Source organism: Loxodonta africana, chromosome 3, assembly GCF_030014295.1.
Source record: "Loxodonta africana isolate mLoxAfr1 chromosome 3, mLoxAfr1.hap2, whole genome shotgun sequence".
Taxonomy (NCBI): Eukaryota; Metazoa; Chordata; class Mammalia; order Proboscidea; family Elephantidae; genus Loxodonta; species Loxodonta africana.
In genome coordinates this window covers 155261302-155280402 of record NC_087344.1, presented here as the reverse complement: position 1 = coordinate 155280402, position 19101 = coordinate 155261302, and the positions used below count along the sequence as shown (strand labels likewise).

The window sequence follows — 19101 nt, the reverse complement described above, 5'->3', positions numbered from 1 at the left end:
GATGAAGTTTTTAACTCCCTAGCTAGATTTTTTTTCAGCTTAAAGTAAAACATTTGCATACATTTAAATATTCCTTTTATAGATATGGACATATATAAAAATATGTAAAAATAAATACATATTTGTGTTACTAGTATTTCCTTAAAAATAATAGATTATTGGCAAAAACTTAGATCCTGGGAAACCACATAAGACACATGATCCAATTTCCTCCAAAACAGTAACGATAAAAATGGCAAGGAAAAACAGAAATGGAGGGAAAGCTATGGGTCAGAAAACTTAAGAAATAGATCAGTCATTCTCAATGTACAGATCTTATTTAAATCCCACTTCAAATAAACAAATTGTCAAGCAAGTTTCATCAAATAAGACCAATTATGAGATAACTGGGGAGTTGTGAATGCTTATATTTCATATTAAGGAATTATTCATTGTTTAAAGTATTGGTATTGTGATTAAGTTTACAAGGAGCCCTTCTATCTTTAAGAGATACATAGTGTAACATTTACAGGTGAGATGATATGTCTGAGATTTGCTTTAACATTAATTCCAGGGTAAAGGTACAGATGAATCAAGATGGGTCATATATCGATCAGTGTTGAAGCTGAGTGATGGTATATGTCCATTCGTTATACTACTCTATCTACTTTTGTATTTGCTAGAAAACTTACTGTCATGGATTGAACTGTGCTCCCCAAAAAGGTGTGTCAACTTGGCTAGGCCATGATTCCCAGTATTGTGTGACTGTCCACCGTTTTGTCGTCTGATATGATTTTCCTATGTGTTACAAATCTTACTTCCATTATGTTAATGAAACCCTGGTGGCACAGTGGTTAAGACCTTGGCTGCTAACCAAAAGGTCAGCAGTTTGAACCCACCAGCTCCTCCTTGGAAGCTTTATGGGGCAGTTCTACTCTATGCTGTAGGGTCACTATGAGTCAGAATCAACTAGATGGCGATGGGATGATATTAACGAGGCTAGATTAGAGGCAGTTATGTTAATGAGGCAGGACTCAGTCTACATGATTAGGTTGTTTTAAGTCAGTTGCTTTTGAGTTATAAAAAAGAGAAGCAAGCAGAGACACAGGGGGATCTCATACTACCAAGAAACAAGAGCCAGGAGAATAGTGTATCCTTCTGACACAGGGTCCCTGTGCTGAGAAGTTCCTCGACTGGGGATGGGTGATGACAAGGACTTTCCCCCAGAGCTGACAGAGAGAAAGCCTTCCCCTAGAACTGGCACCCTGAATTTGGACTTCTAGCCCCCAGACTGTGAGAGAATACATTTCTCTTTGTTAAAGCCATCCACTTGTGGTATTTCTGTTATAGCAGCATGGGATGACTAAGACTAACAACAAAAAAATTTAAATGGAAAACGTTATCAAATTATATATTTTTTTCTGAAATTTAGGGTGGATTATATTCATTTCGAGCTCTGGTGATACATTGGTTAAGAGCTTGGTGCTAACCAAAGGTCAGCAGTTCGAATCCACCAGCCACTCCTTGGAAACCCTATGGGGCAATTCTGCTCTGTCCTACAGGATTGCTATGAGTCTGAATCAATTCGATGGCAACAGGTTTGGTTTGGGTTTGGTATAGTCATTTAAATTCTAAGAAGATCATAATGTCAGTGATTTCCGCAAAAAGAATAGCCTACTTTTTACAAGTTATGCAAATCAAGAGTTACTACTATGCTTAATATTGAATAGAGCCAATGTGAATTGGGGTGGGGCGGTGGAGTAAAAACACTAAGGAAAGAAAGTTAAGTTTGATGCCTTTTGGTCTTTTTTTAAAAAAATTTATGAGACAGAACAATAGCTCTTATGTCCCAAATATAATGAGACTCCTGCTTCCACTCTCATCTACTTTATGTTCCCAAATAAGCCAGCCAGTGCTCCTTTGTTTCCACCATTAGATCAAGCAACTCCACACTCAAAACCAAGGGCCAACAAACCAGGTTGGGGGTCCTGGTCCTGACAACTCTGTGAGAGAAATGCTTTATCTTCAGGACAGTCAAACTGATGAAATGATATGAGTGCCCAAAAGATTAAGTACATTAGAATGATCTTCTCAGGGGATAAAAACATGAGGGTATGTGTCGATTGAAAAGGAAGACAATACACCAGTGATTTAAGAAAATGTGATTTCCATGTGATGAGCCCTGAGAGAAACAGAAGTATTTTACTAGCCAAAACTCAACTTTAATATTTAGATCATGTCCCGCTCAGAGAAACTCTAAGGATGCAATCCAAATTTACTTGCACCGCACTACAGAGAAAACAGAAGATACCATTTCCCCACTTTATGTTAGAAAACAAAAGTGCATGGACATTTCCATTTTAGCCAAGTCTATAAAAAAAAAATAGAACCAGTCACAGGATGCAGCTTTCGTCCAGAAGGTAATGCTGTCTGTCTCAAGAAAGAGGGTGTGATGTCCAGGGCTCATTCATACACCACAGTGACTGAGTCATTCCACAGGCTCAGTCTGTTTGGGTGACTTCCATTCCTCTGCCTCCAGTTCTAGCACTTTCTGCAGAGAGCAGCAGCACAATACCAGCTTGTAAAACAGAATAATGGTATTTTTCTTGAGCATGGGTTCTCAGCCTGAGGACCTTCAGAGTCTATGAACTCCCTGAAATCTTATGTACGTTTTTCTGTAGGAACGCTTTTCTGATGAGAAGGCCGATAGTTTCCCCTTGGACTCTGAAAGGATCCATGGGACAACAATGAAATAAACAAAACCCCTGTTACAAACCACTACTACAGAGGACTCAAGATAAAATTCCTTTTCATAAACATTTCAAAAATCATCCACAATGGTTTTGGGTGAGAGGAATCTAAGCAAATTCAACACTATATGCCACAAGATCTTTTGGTGGGCCGGAAGAGGAGAAGAGAAGGTAACTTGACAGTAAATCCAAAAGCAGGCAGTAGCACAGACAAAAATATCAAGAAATGTCAAAGAAGGGATGGAACAGAATGAAGAACCTGACAAATGCAACCCGACTGATCCATCTCATATGCGGGTTTGCTAATCTGATCTTTGTTTTCGTTGTCAGTTACCACTGAGTAGGCGCCAAAACTCATGGGGACCCCATGGACAACAGAACAAAACATTGCCCGGTTCTGTACCATCTTCACAATTGTTGGTATGATTCAATCCATTTTTGTAGCCACTGTGTATTTTGAATACCTTCCAACCTCATTTTCCAGCACTATAATGGACAATATTTTGTTATGATCCACAGGGTTTCCATTGGCTCATTTTTGGAAGTAGATTGCCAGGCCTTTCAAGTCTATCTTAGTCTGGAAGCTCCACTAAATCTGTCTACCATGGATGAAGCTATACTGGTAGCATAGCTTCCAGCGTCCTAGCAATACACAGACAGCCACAGTACAACAAACTGGCAGACAGGTGGTGGGATCTCATCCAGCACCCTATTTTACAGATGGGAAAGGCAATGGAGACCCAGAAGGGTTAAGTGCATTACCCATGAACACTAGTTAAGGGTAGAGATGAGCCTAAAACCCTGGTATCCCAGCTTCTGCCCCAATCCCCTTTCTACTCAACATAACCTATGGTACTTGGCTAAGACATTCACATTGGCACTTTGGGTCTCACAGCATCATTAATTTACCTGCTTTTCACCGCCTACTCACTCATGTTATGTGGCAGGTGCACTAAGACGGAGTTAAGTTGCTCTTCAAACCTCTTAATGGCCATTCTGGGATGTATCTAATTTATGCAAGTTTGGCCCCGGGTTTATGGCTCCCATCAGCTGCTTACTTGCAGTGAGTCAAATCACATTAATTAAGCCATAACCTACCCAGGACACAAAGTGCTTTGTTAGTTAATCCTTCCCTTATGTCTCAAAGGAAAAAGAATTAAAATCAGGCCAAAGTCACCAACTCATTCCTAACAAATCTTCATAGAGTTAGCAAAGTCATTCTGCCTGCAAATAATAACCTGGAAATACCAGGATAAAGGAAGGTATTACAGGAGTAACACAAACTCCTTAACAGAAGGAGTCCCCGGCTTATGTTTAATGGCAAGCGCACCACAGGATCAAGCTCATCTAACGTGGCCCATCACTGCAAATAGGTTCTCAGACTCACCCTCTTTTTCTATTACACCTAAATGTTTTAATAGCTTTGTATCCTAAGCCTTTACTCTGGATCATTCTGTGGGAGGTGGTGCAAAAGTGGGTCAGGCGGCAGGGGCGGGCCACCTAGCTCAGTTTTGCTGAAGGGAATATATCCACAGATGATGAGACACTCACACAACTTTTTATTGAAAATGATCTTTAGAAAATCCTCTCATATTACACATAAGAAAAACCAAGACCAAAGAGGTGTTTTGTTCATATTCACAAAGGTCATGAGTGGGTGGGGGAATCAGGACTACCATGCAGGTCATGAGATTCCTTGTTAAGGACAAACAGCCTTGCACCAGACGCTCTCTCAGCCCGCTCTTTCGTATTTATGGTTTAGTCCTGAGTTGGAAGCAGCCCTGGTGGCACAGTGGTTAAGAGCTCAGCTGCTAACCGAAAGGTCAGCGGTTCAGTTTGAACCTACCATCAGCTCTGAGGGAGAGTGATGTGGCAGTCTGCTTCCATGAAGATTATACCCTTGGAAACCCCTATGGGGCAGTTCTACATTGTCCTATGGAATAGCTCTGAGTCAGGATCAACTTAACAGCAATGAGTGTATTTTTACTGAGTCAGAATCAATGCAACAGCACACAACAACTCTAGCTTTGGAGTCCCTGGTAGTGCAAAGGGTTAATATGCTCAGCTGATAACTGAAAGGTTGGAGGTTTGAGTCCAACTAGAGGCAAAAGCCTGGTGATCCACTTCTGAAAATCTGCCACTGAAAACCCTACAGAGCACAGTTTTACTCTGACACGCATGGGGACGCCATGAAAGCCATGGCACACCGATGCCACCTTCCTGCATGTGTTTCTAGTTCTCCTCCAGACTCCTGCTATGTTTTTTCCTACTGTGACTTTCTTCTTTTTCCCCTAAAAACCACAGAAAATGTTCTTCAAACTTAACTTCATGTGATCCCCAGAAATGGTCTCTGATTTAATGGGTTTTGGATCATCTCCTGTTTTTACTAGAGAAAAACAGAACATCTTGCTGACTAGAAAAAGCAGTTGTTTGAATTAACGTTGACTTAATGGAGTGTCATGGTAAACACTGAATAATCCCAAGATCTTTGTACAGCATTTAAAGCAAAAGTCATCATAAGAGCGAGATAGAGAAACACAAGAAATCCCATGAAGTCTCAACCTAAAGAGTTATCTTTAAAAGTAATTTCACAATTAGCATATAAGAACTGCTTTAGGTGAAGGGAAGGACAACACTCAATACATGGAAGGTCAGCTCAACTCGACTGGACTGGACCAAAAGCAAAGAAGTTTCCGGGATAAACTGAATACTTCAAAGGTCAGCGGAGCAAGGGCGGGGGTTTGGGAACCATGATTTAAGGGGACTTCTAAGTCAATTGGCAAAATAATTCTGTTATGAAAACATTCTGCATCCCACTTTGAAATGTGGCGTCTGGGGTCTTAAATGCTAACAAGCGGCCATCTAAGATGCATCAATTGGTCTCAACCCACCTGGAGCAAAGGAGAATGAAGAACACCAAGGTCACACGACAACTAAGAGCCCAAGAGACAGAAAGGGCCACATGAACCAGAGACCTACATTATCCTGAGACCAGAAGAACTAGTTAGTGCCCGGCCACAATGATGACTGCCCTCACAGGGAGCACAATAGAAAACCCCTGAGGGAGCAGGAGATCAGTGGGATGCAGACCCCAAAATCTCATAAAAAGACCATACTTAATGATCTGGCTGTGACTAGAGGAATCCCGGCGGTCATGGTCCCCAAACCTTCTGTTGGCACAGGACGGGAATCATCCCCGAAGACAATTCATCAGACATGAAAGGGACTGGACAGTGGGTGGGAGAGAGATGCTGATGAAGAGTGAGCTAATTGTATCAGGTGGACACTTGAGACTGTGTTGGCATCTCCTGTCTGGAGGGGGGATGGGAGGATAGAGAGAGTTGGAGGCTGGCAAAGTTTTCACGAAAGGAGAGACTGGAAGGGCTGACTCATTAGGGGGAAAGCAAGTGGGAGTAAGGAGTAAGATGTATATTAACTTATATGTGACAGACTGACTTGATTTGTAAATGTTCACTTGAAGCTCAATAAAAGTTAATAATAAAAAAAAGTAATTCCCATCCAAACTATGAAACCCTCTCACTAAAAGGAGAGACTTCCTCATCTGCAGCATCATTTTTTTAATCCCTAAAACCAGTTATCAAAACTATCTTACATTTCCTCCTGCATGCCATTTTGTGGCCAAACAAATCTTATGGGCTATCAAGAAAAGGAGAAATTGTCCTGATAAATGCTAACATCACCACCACACACTCACACCAGTTTCCCAGTGAACCAGGGACTTCCCAGGTGTAAGCCATTTAGCAGATACTCTAGTTAGCCAGGCTCACACCATACCAGCAATAATTTTCTATCTTCCAAATCCAATGGTCTATGAATATTGTGAAGTCCTTAGCACATAATAGGGATTCAATAAATGACTGCGGAAATCCTGTTGAGCCTCTCACCTTGGAAATTCTCTCCTTCCTTGGAGTCCATGAAGGAGCCCTGGTGGTTCAATGATTAAGTGCTCAGCTACTAACTGAAAAGTCAGTGGTTCAAACCCCCCAGCTGCTCTGTGAGAAAGATGTGGCAGTCTGCTTCCATGAAGATTATAGCCTTGGAAACCCTATGGGGCAGGTCTACTATGTCTTATACAGTGGCTATGAGTTGGAATGGACTTGAAGCACTTACAAATGAAGATCAAGGACCACAGCCTTCAGTAGGGATTGCACCTCAGCATAAAGAAAACAAAAATCCTTACAACTGGACCAATGAGCAACATCATGATAAATGGAGAAAGGACTGAAGTTGTCAAGGATTTAATTTTACGTGGATCCACAATCAACAGCCATGGAAGCGGCAGTTAGGAAATCAAACGATGCATTGCATTGGGTAAATCTGCTGCAAAGGACCTCTAAAGTGTTGAAAAGCAAAGATGCCACCTTGAAGACTAAGGTGCGCCTGATCCAAGCCATGGTATTTTCAATTGCATTGTATGAAAGCTGGACAATGAATAAGGAAGACTGAAGAAGAACTGATGCCTTTAAATTATGGTATTGGCGAAGAATATCGAATATACCATGGGCTGCCAAAAGAATGAACAAATCTGTCTTGGAAGAAGTACAACCAGAATGCTCCTTAGAAGACAGTATGGCGAGACTGCGTCTTACATACTTTGGACATGTTGTCAGGAGGGATCAGTCCCTGGAGAAGGACATCATGTTTGGCAGAGTACAGGGTCAGCGGAAAAGAGGAAGACCCTCAACGAGGTGGACTGACACAGTGGCTGCAACAATGAGCTCAAGCATAACAACGATTGTAAGGATGGCTCAGGACTGGGTAGTGGTTCGTTCTGTTGTGCACAGGGTCACTATGAGTCAGAACCAACTCAATGGCACCTAACAACAACAACAACAACATTAATTGGAATCCACTCAACAGCAATGAGTTTGTTTTTTCTTTTTGGAGTCCATGAAATTGTACTGTCCTAGTCCTCCTTATGGAACCCTGGTGGCGTAGTGGTTAAGAGCTTGGCTGCTAACCAAAAGGTCAGCAGTTTGAATCCACCAGTTGCTCCTCGGAAACTCTATGGGGTAGTTCTACTCTGTCCTATAAGGTCACTATGAGTTGGAATTGACTCGATGTCAATGGGTTTGGTTTTGGTCCTCCTTGTAGGGGAGGTGGTGGTTCTATGGTAGAGTTCCTACCTCCTATGTGGGAGACCCAAGTTTGATTGCGGGCCAATGTGCCTCAAGCACAGCCACCATCCTTCTGTCAGCAGAGCTGTGCGTGTTGCTATAATGCTAAACGGGTTTTGATGGAGCTTCCAGACTAATACAGACTAGGAAGAAAGGCCTGGTGATCTTCTTCTGAAAATCAGCCAATGAAAACCATATGCAGCACAACAGTCCGACCTTGTTTTGCATGGGGTCACCATGAGTTGGGGCCCAAATGGACAGCAACCAACAACAACACTCCTTCTTGTACTTCACTGACCACCTGTCTCCTCTTCTTAATTCTTAAAACAAGTCAACCTTCAAGGTTCTTTTTTCCATTTTCCTCTCCTTCCCCTCCTCAATCAATTTGACCCTTCTAGATTTAAACAAACATCTCTGTTCAGAGGACTCACAAATTTGAGCCTCTAGCCCAAGCTCAATAATCCATATCCACATTTCTAACAATGCTCCAGAAGAATGCCTCTTCCAGTCCTTAAATGCTGCCCTGCATTTCACATGGGCAGGAAGCAACCTAAATAGTGCAGAAGGCACACGCTAAAGAGTCAAAATAGACCTGGGTTCAAGGACAAGTTCTGCCACTTATAACCTGTAGCCCTTGTAACAGTTATTTAACCCCTTTGAGTCTCCATCTCTTCATCTATGTCGTTTTTAGGTGCCGTCGAGTCGGTTCCAACTCATACCGATCCCATGTGACAAGCAGAACTGCCCCATGGGGTTTTCTTGGAGCAGATTGCCAGATCCTTCTTCCACTGAGCCCCTGGGTGGGTTTGAACTGCCAACCTTTCAGTTAGCACCCAAGTGCTTAACAATTGCACCACAAGGACTCCTTTTCCTCAGAGGAGCTATACAATGAGGGAAAATCAATTATCTTGAAAAGTTGTTATAAAAACTTAATGAATTTCCATTTAGTTCTTCCATTTCATATGGCCCTAAAAACAAACACCATCCAAAAACCCACCAAACCAGCTGCAGTTGAGTCAATTCCGACTCATGGAAACTCCAACCAAAAAACCAAACCCACTGCTGTCAGGTTGAATTCCAATTCATAGCAACCCTAGGGGACAGAGTAGAACTGCCCCATAGGGTTTCCAAAGCTGTAATTTTTAAGGAAGCACACTACCACATCTTTCTCCCATGGACCAGCTAGTGGGTTCAAACTGCTGACCTTTCGGTTAGCAGCCAAGCACGTAACCATGGAGACTCCCTGACCCACTGCCATCAAGCCGATTCCAACTCATAGCGATCCCATAGGGTTTCCAAGGCTGTAAATCTCTACGGAAGCAGACTGCCACATCTTTGTCCCTTGGAGTGGCCAGTGGTTTTGAACCACTGACCTTCTGGTTAGCAATCGCTTTAACCACTGTGTCACCAGGGCTCCTTATAGACAATCTAGTCATATTAACAAATATTAGTTCTCTGCTCCCCGTCTTTGCTATTTACTAGCTTCTGCTCATAGTGCCCGTTTCTGTTAATGCCTTTTCTGATCTTACTCAGCCAGGCTCAAAACCCTTGAGTCAACTTTGACCCCTCCCTCACCCCTTTCAATCAAATCAGTTATCACATCCTTCCACTTATCTATATTGTTACCTCTATCTTCACAGGAGACACTCTTACTAGTTATAAAAAAAAATAGGCACCTACATATCACAACTGAATCAATCTTGTTAAAACACAGTTGCCACTCTATTTATTCTCCTGCTCAGAAACCCCTACATGTCTCCGCCATTGTCTCTGAAGAAGCACACACTCTAAGTCCTTGACAACATTGCCCGAGGCTCTCTTACCTTGCTTGACCTCTGTCCCATATACCCCATCCAAAAAAAAACAAAAAACCTCATTGCTCTAAATCCCTAGAATGTGTCCTGTATTTTTCCATTCTCGCCACTGTGTTCTTCCTGAAGAAACCTGCTGCAGTCTCTCCTTCTGAAGGAAGGCAGTACCTAGAGAGGTTAAACCCTCAAATTCTGAAGAAAAACCACTTGTTTGAATCCAGTCTCTAGCTGTGGAACCTGAAGCAAGTCACTCGACCTCTTCGAGCCTGGGGTTTTTCCATCTATAAAATGGAAACAATACCTATCTCATAAAATACAATCAAAACCAGTGTGATTCCAACTCATGGTGACCCCTGGTGCGTCAGCGTAGAGCTATGCTCCAAAGGGTTTTCAGTGGCTGATTTTTTCAGAAGTAGATTCCTTCTGAGGAGCCTCTGGGTGGACTCAAACCCTCCAGTTAGTAGTCAAGTGGTTAACCATCTGCACCACCCAGGGACTCCTATTTCACAGGCGTAGTGTAGGACTGAGTTAATGCCTGTAAGTTCTGAGACCATACAGCCTAGCACACAAAGTGCTTAGACAGCATTATAATCATCTTACTTTGTATAACCCTTTACGGCATTCTTCCTTATCTTACTCTGCCTAATATTAGGCTTATTAACATAATCATAGTTACAATAACGCCTATCTTATTGTTCACTGTCTCTATACCCCTGTGACCTCTAACTGTAAGCTCTTTGTAGGAACTAGTGTGTTTTACTTACTTTTTTGTCTCCCCCAAATAAATAGGCCCCCAAATATTTTCTGAAATGGATATAACAGGGTGTAATTATTTCTCTCCCTCAGTCTCAAATAGAAGAAATAAAAGACCAGGAACTCTAGTGACCTGGCCCAGATCACATCAGGTAAGACAGAGCTATGGAAACAACCTAGTTCTTCTAACTGGATCCAATAACTTGTCAGCACCAGGAGCCAAGTGTGCTTAATCATCCTGGTAAGTAGGTGTCTATGACACACACACACACATACAAAAACAGTACCAAGAACACCAAACCAATTGCCACTGAGTGGATTCCAACTCATGGCAACCCCATGTATTACAGAGTACAACTGTGCTCCATCGGGTTTTCTTGGCTGTAGTCTTTACCATGATAGAAAGTGGCAATTTGCTTCAAAAGTTAGACAAGAGCTCTCAAAAAAGAATCCTGCATCCTTGGCTAAATGTCAGCACCCTTGTTTGCATCAGATGACCCGGTGAGACTCCTCCCCCGAAACTCCAGGCTTTTAAGAGTCAATTCAGCTGTGCAGAGGTCAGACGCAGCACAGAGTTGTGTTTGTGCTCCTGGTGGAAAATGCTACGTGACTCTCCCAGTCTGACAGGACAACCACTTCTCCGCCAACTCTGGAAGAAAGACAGGATTAGAACTAACAACAGAGCCTGAAAGTAAATTATGAATGAAAAAAGACCACCACTTCAACTTTTACAAAGGAATTGTGAGATTCAGAGTTGTTTAAAAACAAAAATGGCAAAAAAAACACCACAATATAGTGAGCTAAGTAAGATGCTGCTTTAGGGGAGAGGAGTACATTCAAATACATGAGAAATTTGTATTTAACATTTAGAGTGTCTGCTCAGACTGAAATGAGCCCTGGTGGTGCACTGGTTAAAGTGCTTCGTTGCTAGCCAAAAGGTCGGTGGTTCGAATCCACCAGCCGCTCCACAGGAGAAAGATGTTGCAGTTTGCTTCTGTACATTATTGACAGCCTTGGAAACCCTATACTGCAGTTCTACTTGGTCCTATAGGGTCTCTGTGAGTCGGAATCCACTTGATGGCAGTGGGTTTGAGTTTGTTTGTTTACTCAGACTAAAGTTTATTCTCTGGCAGTTTTCAAGATTTTTTGTTTTGTTTTATTTTTCTTAATTAATAGCCATATATTTCTTGATTTCTCACCTATATATAATTATCTTCTTCTCAGGGTCGAGATGAAGTCCCTGGGGGGTACAAATGGTTAACACACTAGGTTGCTAATGGAAAGGTTTGAGTTCAAGTCCTCCCAGAGTCTCCTCAGAAAAAAAACCTGGCACTCCACTTCCAAAAAAATCAACCACTGAAAACCCTGTGGAACACAGTTCTGCTATGACACAAGGGATCACCATGAGTTGGAGTCAACGCTAGTTAAAAAAAAAAAAGGGGGGGGAGATGCAGAATTAAGCATAAAACAAACTCAGGCCCCAGAGAAGTTTGTAAAAAGGGTACATGCCATATAGGAAGTAGGTGACCAGAAGCACCCCCTAGAAAAGAAATAAAGGAGGAGTTCCTGAGGTAACTCCCCCCATGCTAGTTCAGGCTGTGGTCTCGGTCTGGTTGGTTTCAATTGACATTTACTATAGGTAGTTCCCTCAAATTTATTTCACATTTTGGTTTCTCGTTTCTCGGATAAACTGGTTTTAGGCTAATACAGATCTGGCACGCACACACTCAAAAGAGAAATTGGAAATGCTCATATATATAAAACCATATATTCTTCCCATCTTATATAATTTTTAAGCTTCCATCCTTTGCCACACCTCATTGTAGAAAATGAGCAAGACCACCATATTAAGAAAGATATTAGAAAAGGTTCAGCGTGACATATTTTTAAATTATTGAACACTTACCATGTGCTACACATTATTCTAGGTGCATGGGATACAGGTAAAAAAAAAAAAAATCTGGTTTACATTCTAAAAGAATAAAAAAAAAATCCATTGTTTTCAGAACGATCTACTGCTATTACTACCAGAAATTGTTGTCAATACTTGCCTGGCGATTATTAAAAACCCGGGGTGGGGGGTGGGGGAGGATTCTTTGAAATTTACAGATTCCTGCAATGTGGAAGGGGGAAGAAGGTCAACAATGGGAAAAGTCTTCTTCCTATTTTGCTCTGCCTGGCCCTCACCAAGCCATCCAACAAAGATCTGCTAACCTGAGAGGAGACATTAAGACCAAAGCAATACATTTCTTATTAACTAAAATCCATTAAATTAAAATGGACCTTACTGTAAGATCCTGGTAAAGTTTTCAGAGGACTATAAAGATCTAAAATATTATCTCTGAACAAAAATAGGAACTTTTGCTTATGTGTACACATTTTGGCATATTGGAGCTGCATGCACACACAGACCCAGACTTTATCCTCTGCAGGAAGGGGGAGCCTGAGGTTTTCCGCAGGGCCCTCTCTGAGCGCCTAGCTGGAACACTGCTGCAAACCTACGCATCAGGGTGCATGACTTGCATGACTCACTGAAAAAATGTAGTGGCCTCAAGAACTGTCCAATGGTCTTCTAAAATAGCTTATGTACTTATAACCACCCCTGGCACACTGTTTTTATACCAGGCTTTCAAAGCGCTGTACAACCTTGAGACCAGGGCGTATCCTGGCCTAGGGAATTTAAGGAAGAAAAGAAGGCTCTAGCCTCGGGAGATGGGTTCGGTTTTGAGTGGGTAAGGTCCTCTCCCACCCAGAAAGGAGAGGCCACCAATGTTTCCCATTCCTCATTAATACGTGATGCAATAAATCCCAAACCCCAACCTCACATGGGTCTTGCTACTCTGCCAGAGGTGAAAACGGAATGAATTCTCTTCCTTCCTCACCCAGCCTTTCTTTTTTCATGTCTGCAGAGGCAGGGAAAGTCTTCTGATTTTCTCAGATGTGCTGCAGGAAGGCCTGTGCTGAAGACATGTAGAAGGTGAGCATGGCAGCGAGGGGGAATTCCCCAAAGCAATGGCCAGCCCATGGGACGCCCCCCCCCCCAAAAAACCCATTGCCATTAAGTCGATTCCGATTCACAGAGACCCTATAGGACAGAGCAGAACTGCCCCACAGAGTTTCCAAGGAGTGCCTGGTGAATTCGAACTGCTGACCTTTTGGTTGGCAGCCATAGCACTTAACTACGATGCCACCCAGGTTTCCCCATGGGACCCAGTACCACCGAAACACCAGTGCTGGTGTTATAAAACCTGCAATGCACAGATCTGCTCTGGCATATTTCCAAAGGGTGCTAACCTCTTTTGGCAGTTGCATGAAAAGCATGAAAATTAACTAAGTAAATGATTATCAAATCCCCTGGGTGGTATAGACAGTGCTCGGCTGGTAACCAAAAGATTGGTGGTTCGAACCCACCCAGTGGTACCACGGAAGAAACAGGCCTGACGATCTGCTCCTGTAAAGATTACAGCCAAGAAAACCCTGTGGAGCAGCGTACTCTGTAGCACATGGGGTTCCCTAAGTGACAAATCAACAACAAAAAAAGTAGCCAGAAAAACGATCATCCTGTCTTCTGATCCATTCCGACAATAGGAGTGACCAGTCAACATGCAGGTAATGTTCCCTGCCTACAATTCTGCATTTTCAGTCATTACCACTTCATCATCAATTCAGTTCCTGGAAGTCCACCATATGCGGGGCTGTGTTCTGGACACGCCACCCTTTCCCTGCACAAGGACTATGCAGACAGATATTCTAGCACACTGCTGAAGGTGACTCAAGTCTCCAGTCATTAAGATATTTAGCCGCAGGTATTTCAGGCAATGCAGGAGACGAAAGGAGAGGCAGAGCTGGCTTGGTCAAGAAAGGTACCCAGAAGAGGTGAGACTTGGCCTGAAGGGAGGGACAGAAAGAATTCAAACAGACTGGGAGAAAAGAAGAAAGAATTCAAGGCAGTTTCATGCCCAAAGGTTTTATCAGGGATTCTGAACCCTGCCTTTCCATCTGACGGCCATGGGAGTTTAAGGATATAAAAATAACACATTTATGGAAACCCAGTGCTTCTCATAATGAGATCCACTAGGAGTAATTTTAGGAGCCCAACAATGCTCCTGGTAGGAAATCTGGAAAATAGAAGACCTCAGAGGAAGATGAAAGAAGAGAGGTCAGGCATTTTCTCCCATGGAGCAAAGAAACATCCATTCAGGACAGATTTTGAAATCAGACCTAAATTCAAAGCTACCTCCAGTTCAGGCTCTGGGACTCCAACCAAGTTTCTTAATGTCTCTCTGAGCCTTAGTTTCCTCATTTTTGGAGTGGAGGTAATAATATGTAAATCATCAGATTAAATGAGGCAACACACATAAATTATCTAGTCTAATGGCTGACATACAGATGTTCAATCAATGGTGACTGTAGGGTCGCTTTGAGTAGGAATCGACTGGATGGCAGTAGGCTTGGGTTTTTTATGGTTATAATCACGTAAAAAGGAAGTAAGAAAAATTGCCAGTTGCCCAGTTAGAAATAAGTGAGAGACTTCGAAACTGCAATGACTCTGGGGAAAGTTGTCTGAAAGTCAGATCTGTTTTACACGTCTACATGTGACATTTTAATCCCGGTAGATATAAGTGGCTTCCTTGCAAACAGCAGGATGATCTTTGGTAGCGTTGCTTTCTAGTGAGCTCGTTGCACCTTCACAATCGAGAGGAAGCAGTTGCCTTCTCGAGTCTAGGAGTATGGCAAAGTCGTTGATTATCCACTTGGACATGACTCATTCTATGCCTTGCTTACAGAGTTTGAAATTTAGGCTGGCAAAAACCTATTCAACAAAACTTTAATGAATACCTTTGTATTAGACACTGTGAAAGGTCCTTTTGGGGTTTCTTAATCCAGGAGCAAAAGAAAAAGCTTTAGTCTGTCACATACTAGATGCTGTGCTTCCACAGTTACAATGAATTCTCACACGTTTATGAGCGTGGCATCATTCCCTTTTTCAAGAGATGAAGTACATGTATTCATTCTTTCACTCATTCATTTACTCAAGTTTTCCACATCAAACATCCTTTGTGCACCGCTGGGTATAAAGCACTGGGTAGAGACAGCCATTGACCTCAAGCAGCATACAGTTTGGAGGGAAGAAAGATGAACATCCAACTATCACAAGATAGAATGAGATGTGTGTTATCAAAAGGATACAAAGTACTGTGGGGAGAAGATGAATTCTGACTGGGAGGTCTGAGAAGACTTCTCCGAGGGAGCTACATCAGCTAAGCTCGGATTTGGACAAAAATAATCAGGGGCAGTACAGAGATGCCCAAAAGGCATGGGGTTCAACCCAGTGGAGGCACAGAGGGGGAGTAATGTCTGTTACATGTGGGAATCAGGGGATGTTTGCTGTAAGGATGAGTGGGTAGTTTGGAATAGCCCAGATCCAACAGAAGATAGAAGTAGGAAGGTACTGAACTGTAAAGGTTTTGAATGTCACACTAAGGAGTTACCTTTGCTGATTATATTAATACTATAGAGTGTAGGGTATAAGAAACCTGTTGGGGTAGGAGGAGAACAGAAAACCGAAATAGGATCTTAGATACAAAGAAAACCCAAATGAGTTTGGTATAGGTTCATATTGCTGACCTCTTAATGACACTGCAATTTTTTTTTCTTTCTTTCTACATGAGCAGGCAAGCTCACTGTTGCGTTAATTTATCATCTTCGCAACCAAACTTTACCCTTTCTCTTTCCCTTAACTACTACCTACTACTACTAAAAAAAAAACCTAGACACTAGAAATTGCGTAAACATGTAGATTCTGAGGAAATCCAAAAAGCCTTTTTGAGGGAGGGAGAGGAAACATGATGCAACTCCATAAGCCTTAGCCATACAACCTTCAGTAACTGGGTCACGCTTTACCACCACTCCAGCTGCATCACCAGGTTTTTCTCAGTCTGAATTGTATCCACTTGCCACTTTAATCCCAGATGCTTTTGTAAACTAAAGGGCAGTCTAACACCTCATTTATATTCTTGATTCATTCTGGTGCCATCTTATTCTCTCCTTCCCCAGCTGAACTCCTGACATCAACTTCCCCCCACAACAACTCCCATCCCCAACACACACAGCTAATGTGATTCAACTAGAAATCCTCTGAGCTTTGTCTCTTCCCTTAGCCATTCTCAAGCCCTCAGCCTCCACAACTGGGTTTTTCTTCACTCCATTCTTAGTTCAGATGCTTATCTATCCCTAGAGAAGTCAGTGAAAAATGCCCCCCCCCCACCAAGCCATTTATGTAGGTGGCAGGACTGTCCTACTGCAACCTGCTCATCATGAGCCTTGGGTAAGCCTGCCTCCACAAGTGGCATTTTTAAAGGTTCATTAAAATTAAAAAAAAAAAACAGAAAACCCGTTGTCGTAGAGTCGATTCTGACTCATAGGGATCCTACAGAACAAAGTAGAGCTGCCCCATAGGGGCTGCAAGGAGCGCCTGGTGGACTGGAACTGCTGACCTTTTGGTTAGCAGCCTAGCTCTTAACCGTTAGCCACCGGGGTTTCCTAAAGGCTCGTATGCCTCTTAAAATGACTTCTACATTAAACATACCTGTACCCGTTGCCCTCGAGTGGATTCCAACTCATATCGACCCTATAGGACAGAGTAGAACCGCCCCACTGAGTTTCCAAAGACGGCCTGGTGGATTTGAACTGCTAACCTTTTGGTTAGCAGCCATAGCTCTTAACCACTACAAGACCAGGTTTCCTCTACATTAAATAGTATCCACATATTACCTTGTTAAGAGAAGGGGGGAGAGTGGGAGAGGTGGAAACAGGGAAGGAGAAAAGGGAGAGACAGGAAAAGGCGTCTTAGGGGAGGTGAGTTCCGTTCCTGCAGTCACACCTGGGCTATGTTCAAAGTTGCCCACTCATCCATCACTGCTCCTCAGAGGCCATTAACTTGCCAGCCATTATCCAACCGCGTTTACCACACCCTCAGTCCCAAGGGAGGAGGATAACGCCCTAGGGGATGCGGAGTATTCATACTTCCCTCCAGATTAAGGACAAACAGGCCTGCTATTAAGGGCAGAGATAAAACACCAAACTGAATCCAGCCTAGCGCTCCTGTATCGAGGGGTGGGTGATTCACTACGGGGGGGGGTCGGCGATTAGAAAAAAGGAAAATTGTGGAAAGCCCCAGAGGAAGTGGCAATCCGATTCCCGGAGCCTGGCCATAAGGTACACTCAGGGCCCGTGTACCGCTGCCTCCCCAACTCGCCCTCTCCTCCCAACGCGCGCTTCGCCCCATGCCTCTCTTTACGATCTGATCCTCAGCCTCGGGATTCCCCCTGCGCGGAGGTTCCAGCTTTGCCCCTCATCTCCCCCTCCCCACCACCACCACGGGCAGTCGTGGGCATTCGAGGCTGGGAAGCGTACCAAGCAAAGGGAACTAGACGGCTACCCTTCTCGGGGGGCGAACTCCTGCCCATCCCTCCACTCACCCGTCCTCATTGTGCCATTTGCACAGCCTGATGGCAGCCAAAGCCGCCGATCTGAATGGGCTGGAATGGAGGGGAGAAGCAAAGGGAGGGCGCATTTCACGAGGACTCAAAACGACCCGCTGTCCCTTTCCTCCCCCTCTTCGGAGTCCCCCACCCTCACCCTTTAAAGCCCCGGTCGGGTTAGGGACGCGGACACGTAAGGCGAGGGAAGCGCAGTCCGTCGTGGTCCGTAGCTGCACACAAAGCCCTTCACCTTCTCCTTGCCTTCCAAGCTCCTCCCTGGGCTTCTTTTTCCGAGGGTCTCTGATGCCCCTTTCGGTGGTCGGCGGGACGGTCCGACTCTCTCTCGCAGAGCTACCCTCCTCCCTAACGTCTTAGCCTCCTTCTCCCGCCCTTCGCCACACACCCGAGGAAGCCCAGCCTGGGCTTGGGGGCCGCAAGACCACCCCATGCGCCCACGGCCCATGCGACCCGGGGGAGCGGACAACGGTCCAGTTTACGAGGCACTATTTCGACCAGCCGTCTGCCACCCGCTCTCGGGCACACACCCATTCCCGCAGCGGTCCGATCCGGTCCGGCTCAGCCCCATCCCCAGGCGACGGGTGAGCCCAGCCGTAGCCACGCTCCTACCTGCGCGGCGGCGAGGAGCGAGGGCACCGAGCGCCCCGGCCCGAGCCCCGCGCCGCGGCGCGTCTGCCCTCGTGCTGCTGCGGCAGCGGCTGCGGCGGCCGCGGGCTGGCTGGCAGTCTGGCTGGCTGCCCGGCTGACTTCTCACAGGGGTTTCCTGTGGGGCCGGACAAAGGACATTTCCTGGGAGGAGCAGGGGAATGCTCCCAGCATGCCTCAATCTGTAGTTCCCGGGGACTTCCTGCCACCACGGCAGCGGGCGCCCTGAAGAGGCTCCGGGCACACCAGGACCCCGAGATCGGGGAAAGGCGCCCTGTCCTTGCCTAAGCGCCCGGGGGCAGGGAGTGGGGCCGGCCCCGCCCGGCGGCGCGCATGGCGCGAGCTCAGCGGCGGGACGTGTAGTCCCCACGCCGCAACCCGAGCTTCCCGCACCAGCTCTGGTCCCCTAGTTGTCGCAGTGTGCGGGAGGGCTCTGCAGTGGGAGCGGCCTTTTCTTTAGAAGTGAGGAAGTTAGGGCTGGGTTCGCTTGTGAATGACTTGTGTTTTTAAGATTTCTCCTCCT

The 19101-nt window shown here is 44.6% G+C and overlaps 1 protein-coding gene across 3 annotated transcripts in view; it reads right to left on the bottom strand.

Annotated features, from left to right (window-relative positions):
• ZNF697 (zinc finger protein 697) overlaps positions 1–18885 on the bottom strand; it is a 36465-nt gene extending 17580 nt beyond the window's left edge. The window contains exon 1 of one of the 3 annotated variants that reach the window (XM_064282364.1): positions 18543–18885. Coding sequence is in view for 1 of the 3 variants with exons in the window: in XM_003409621.4 (XP_003409669.4) it covers positions 18461–18501 (41 nt within the window). In the remaining 2 variants the exon portion in view is untranslated. The other 2 variants (XM_003409621.4, XM_064282362.1) reach the window with 2 other exon arrangements.
• Positions 18886–19101: the final 216 nt, after the last annotated feature.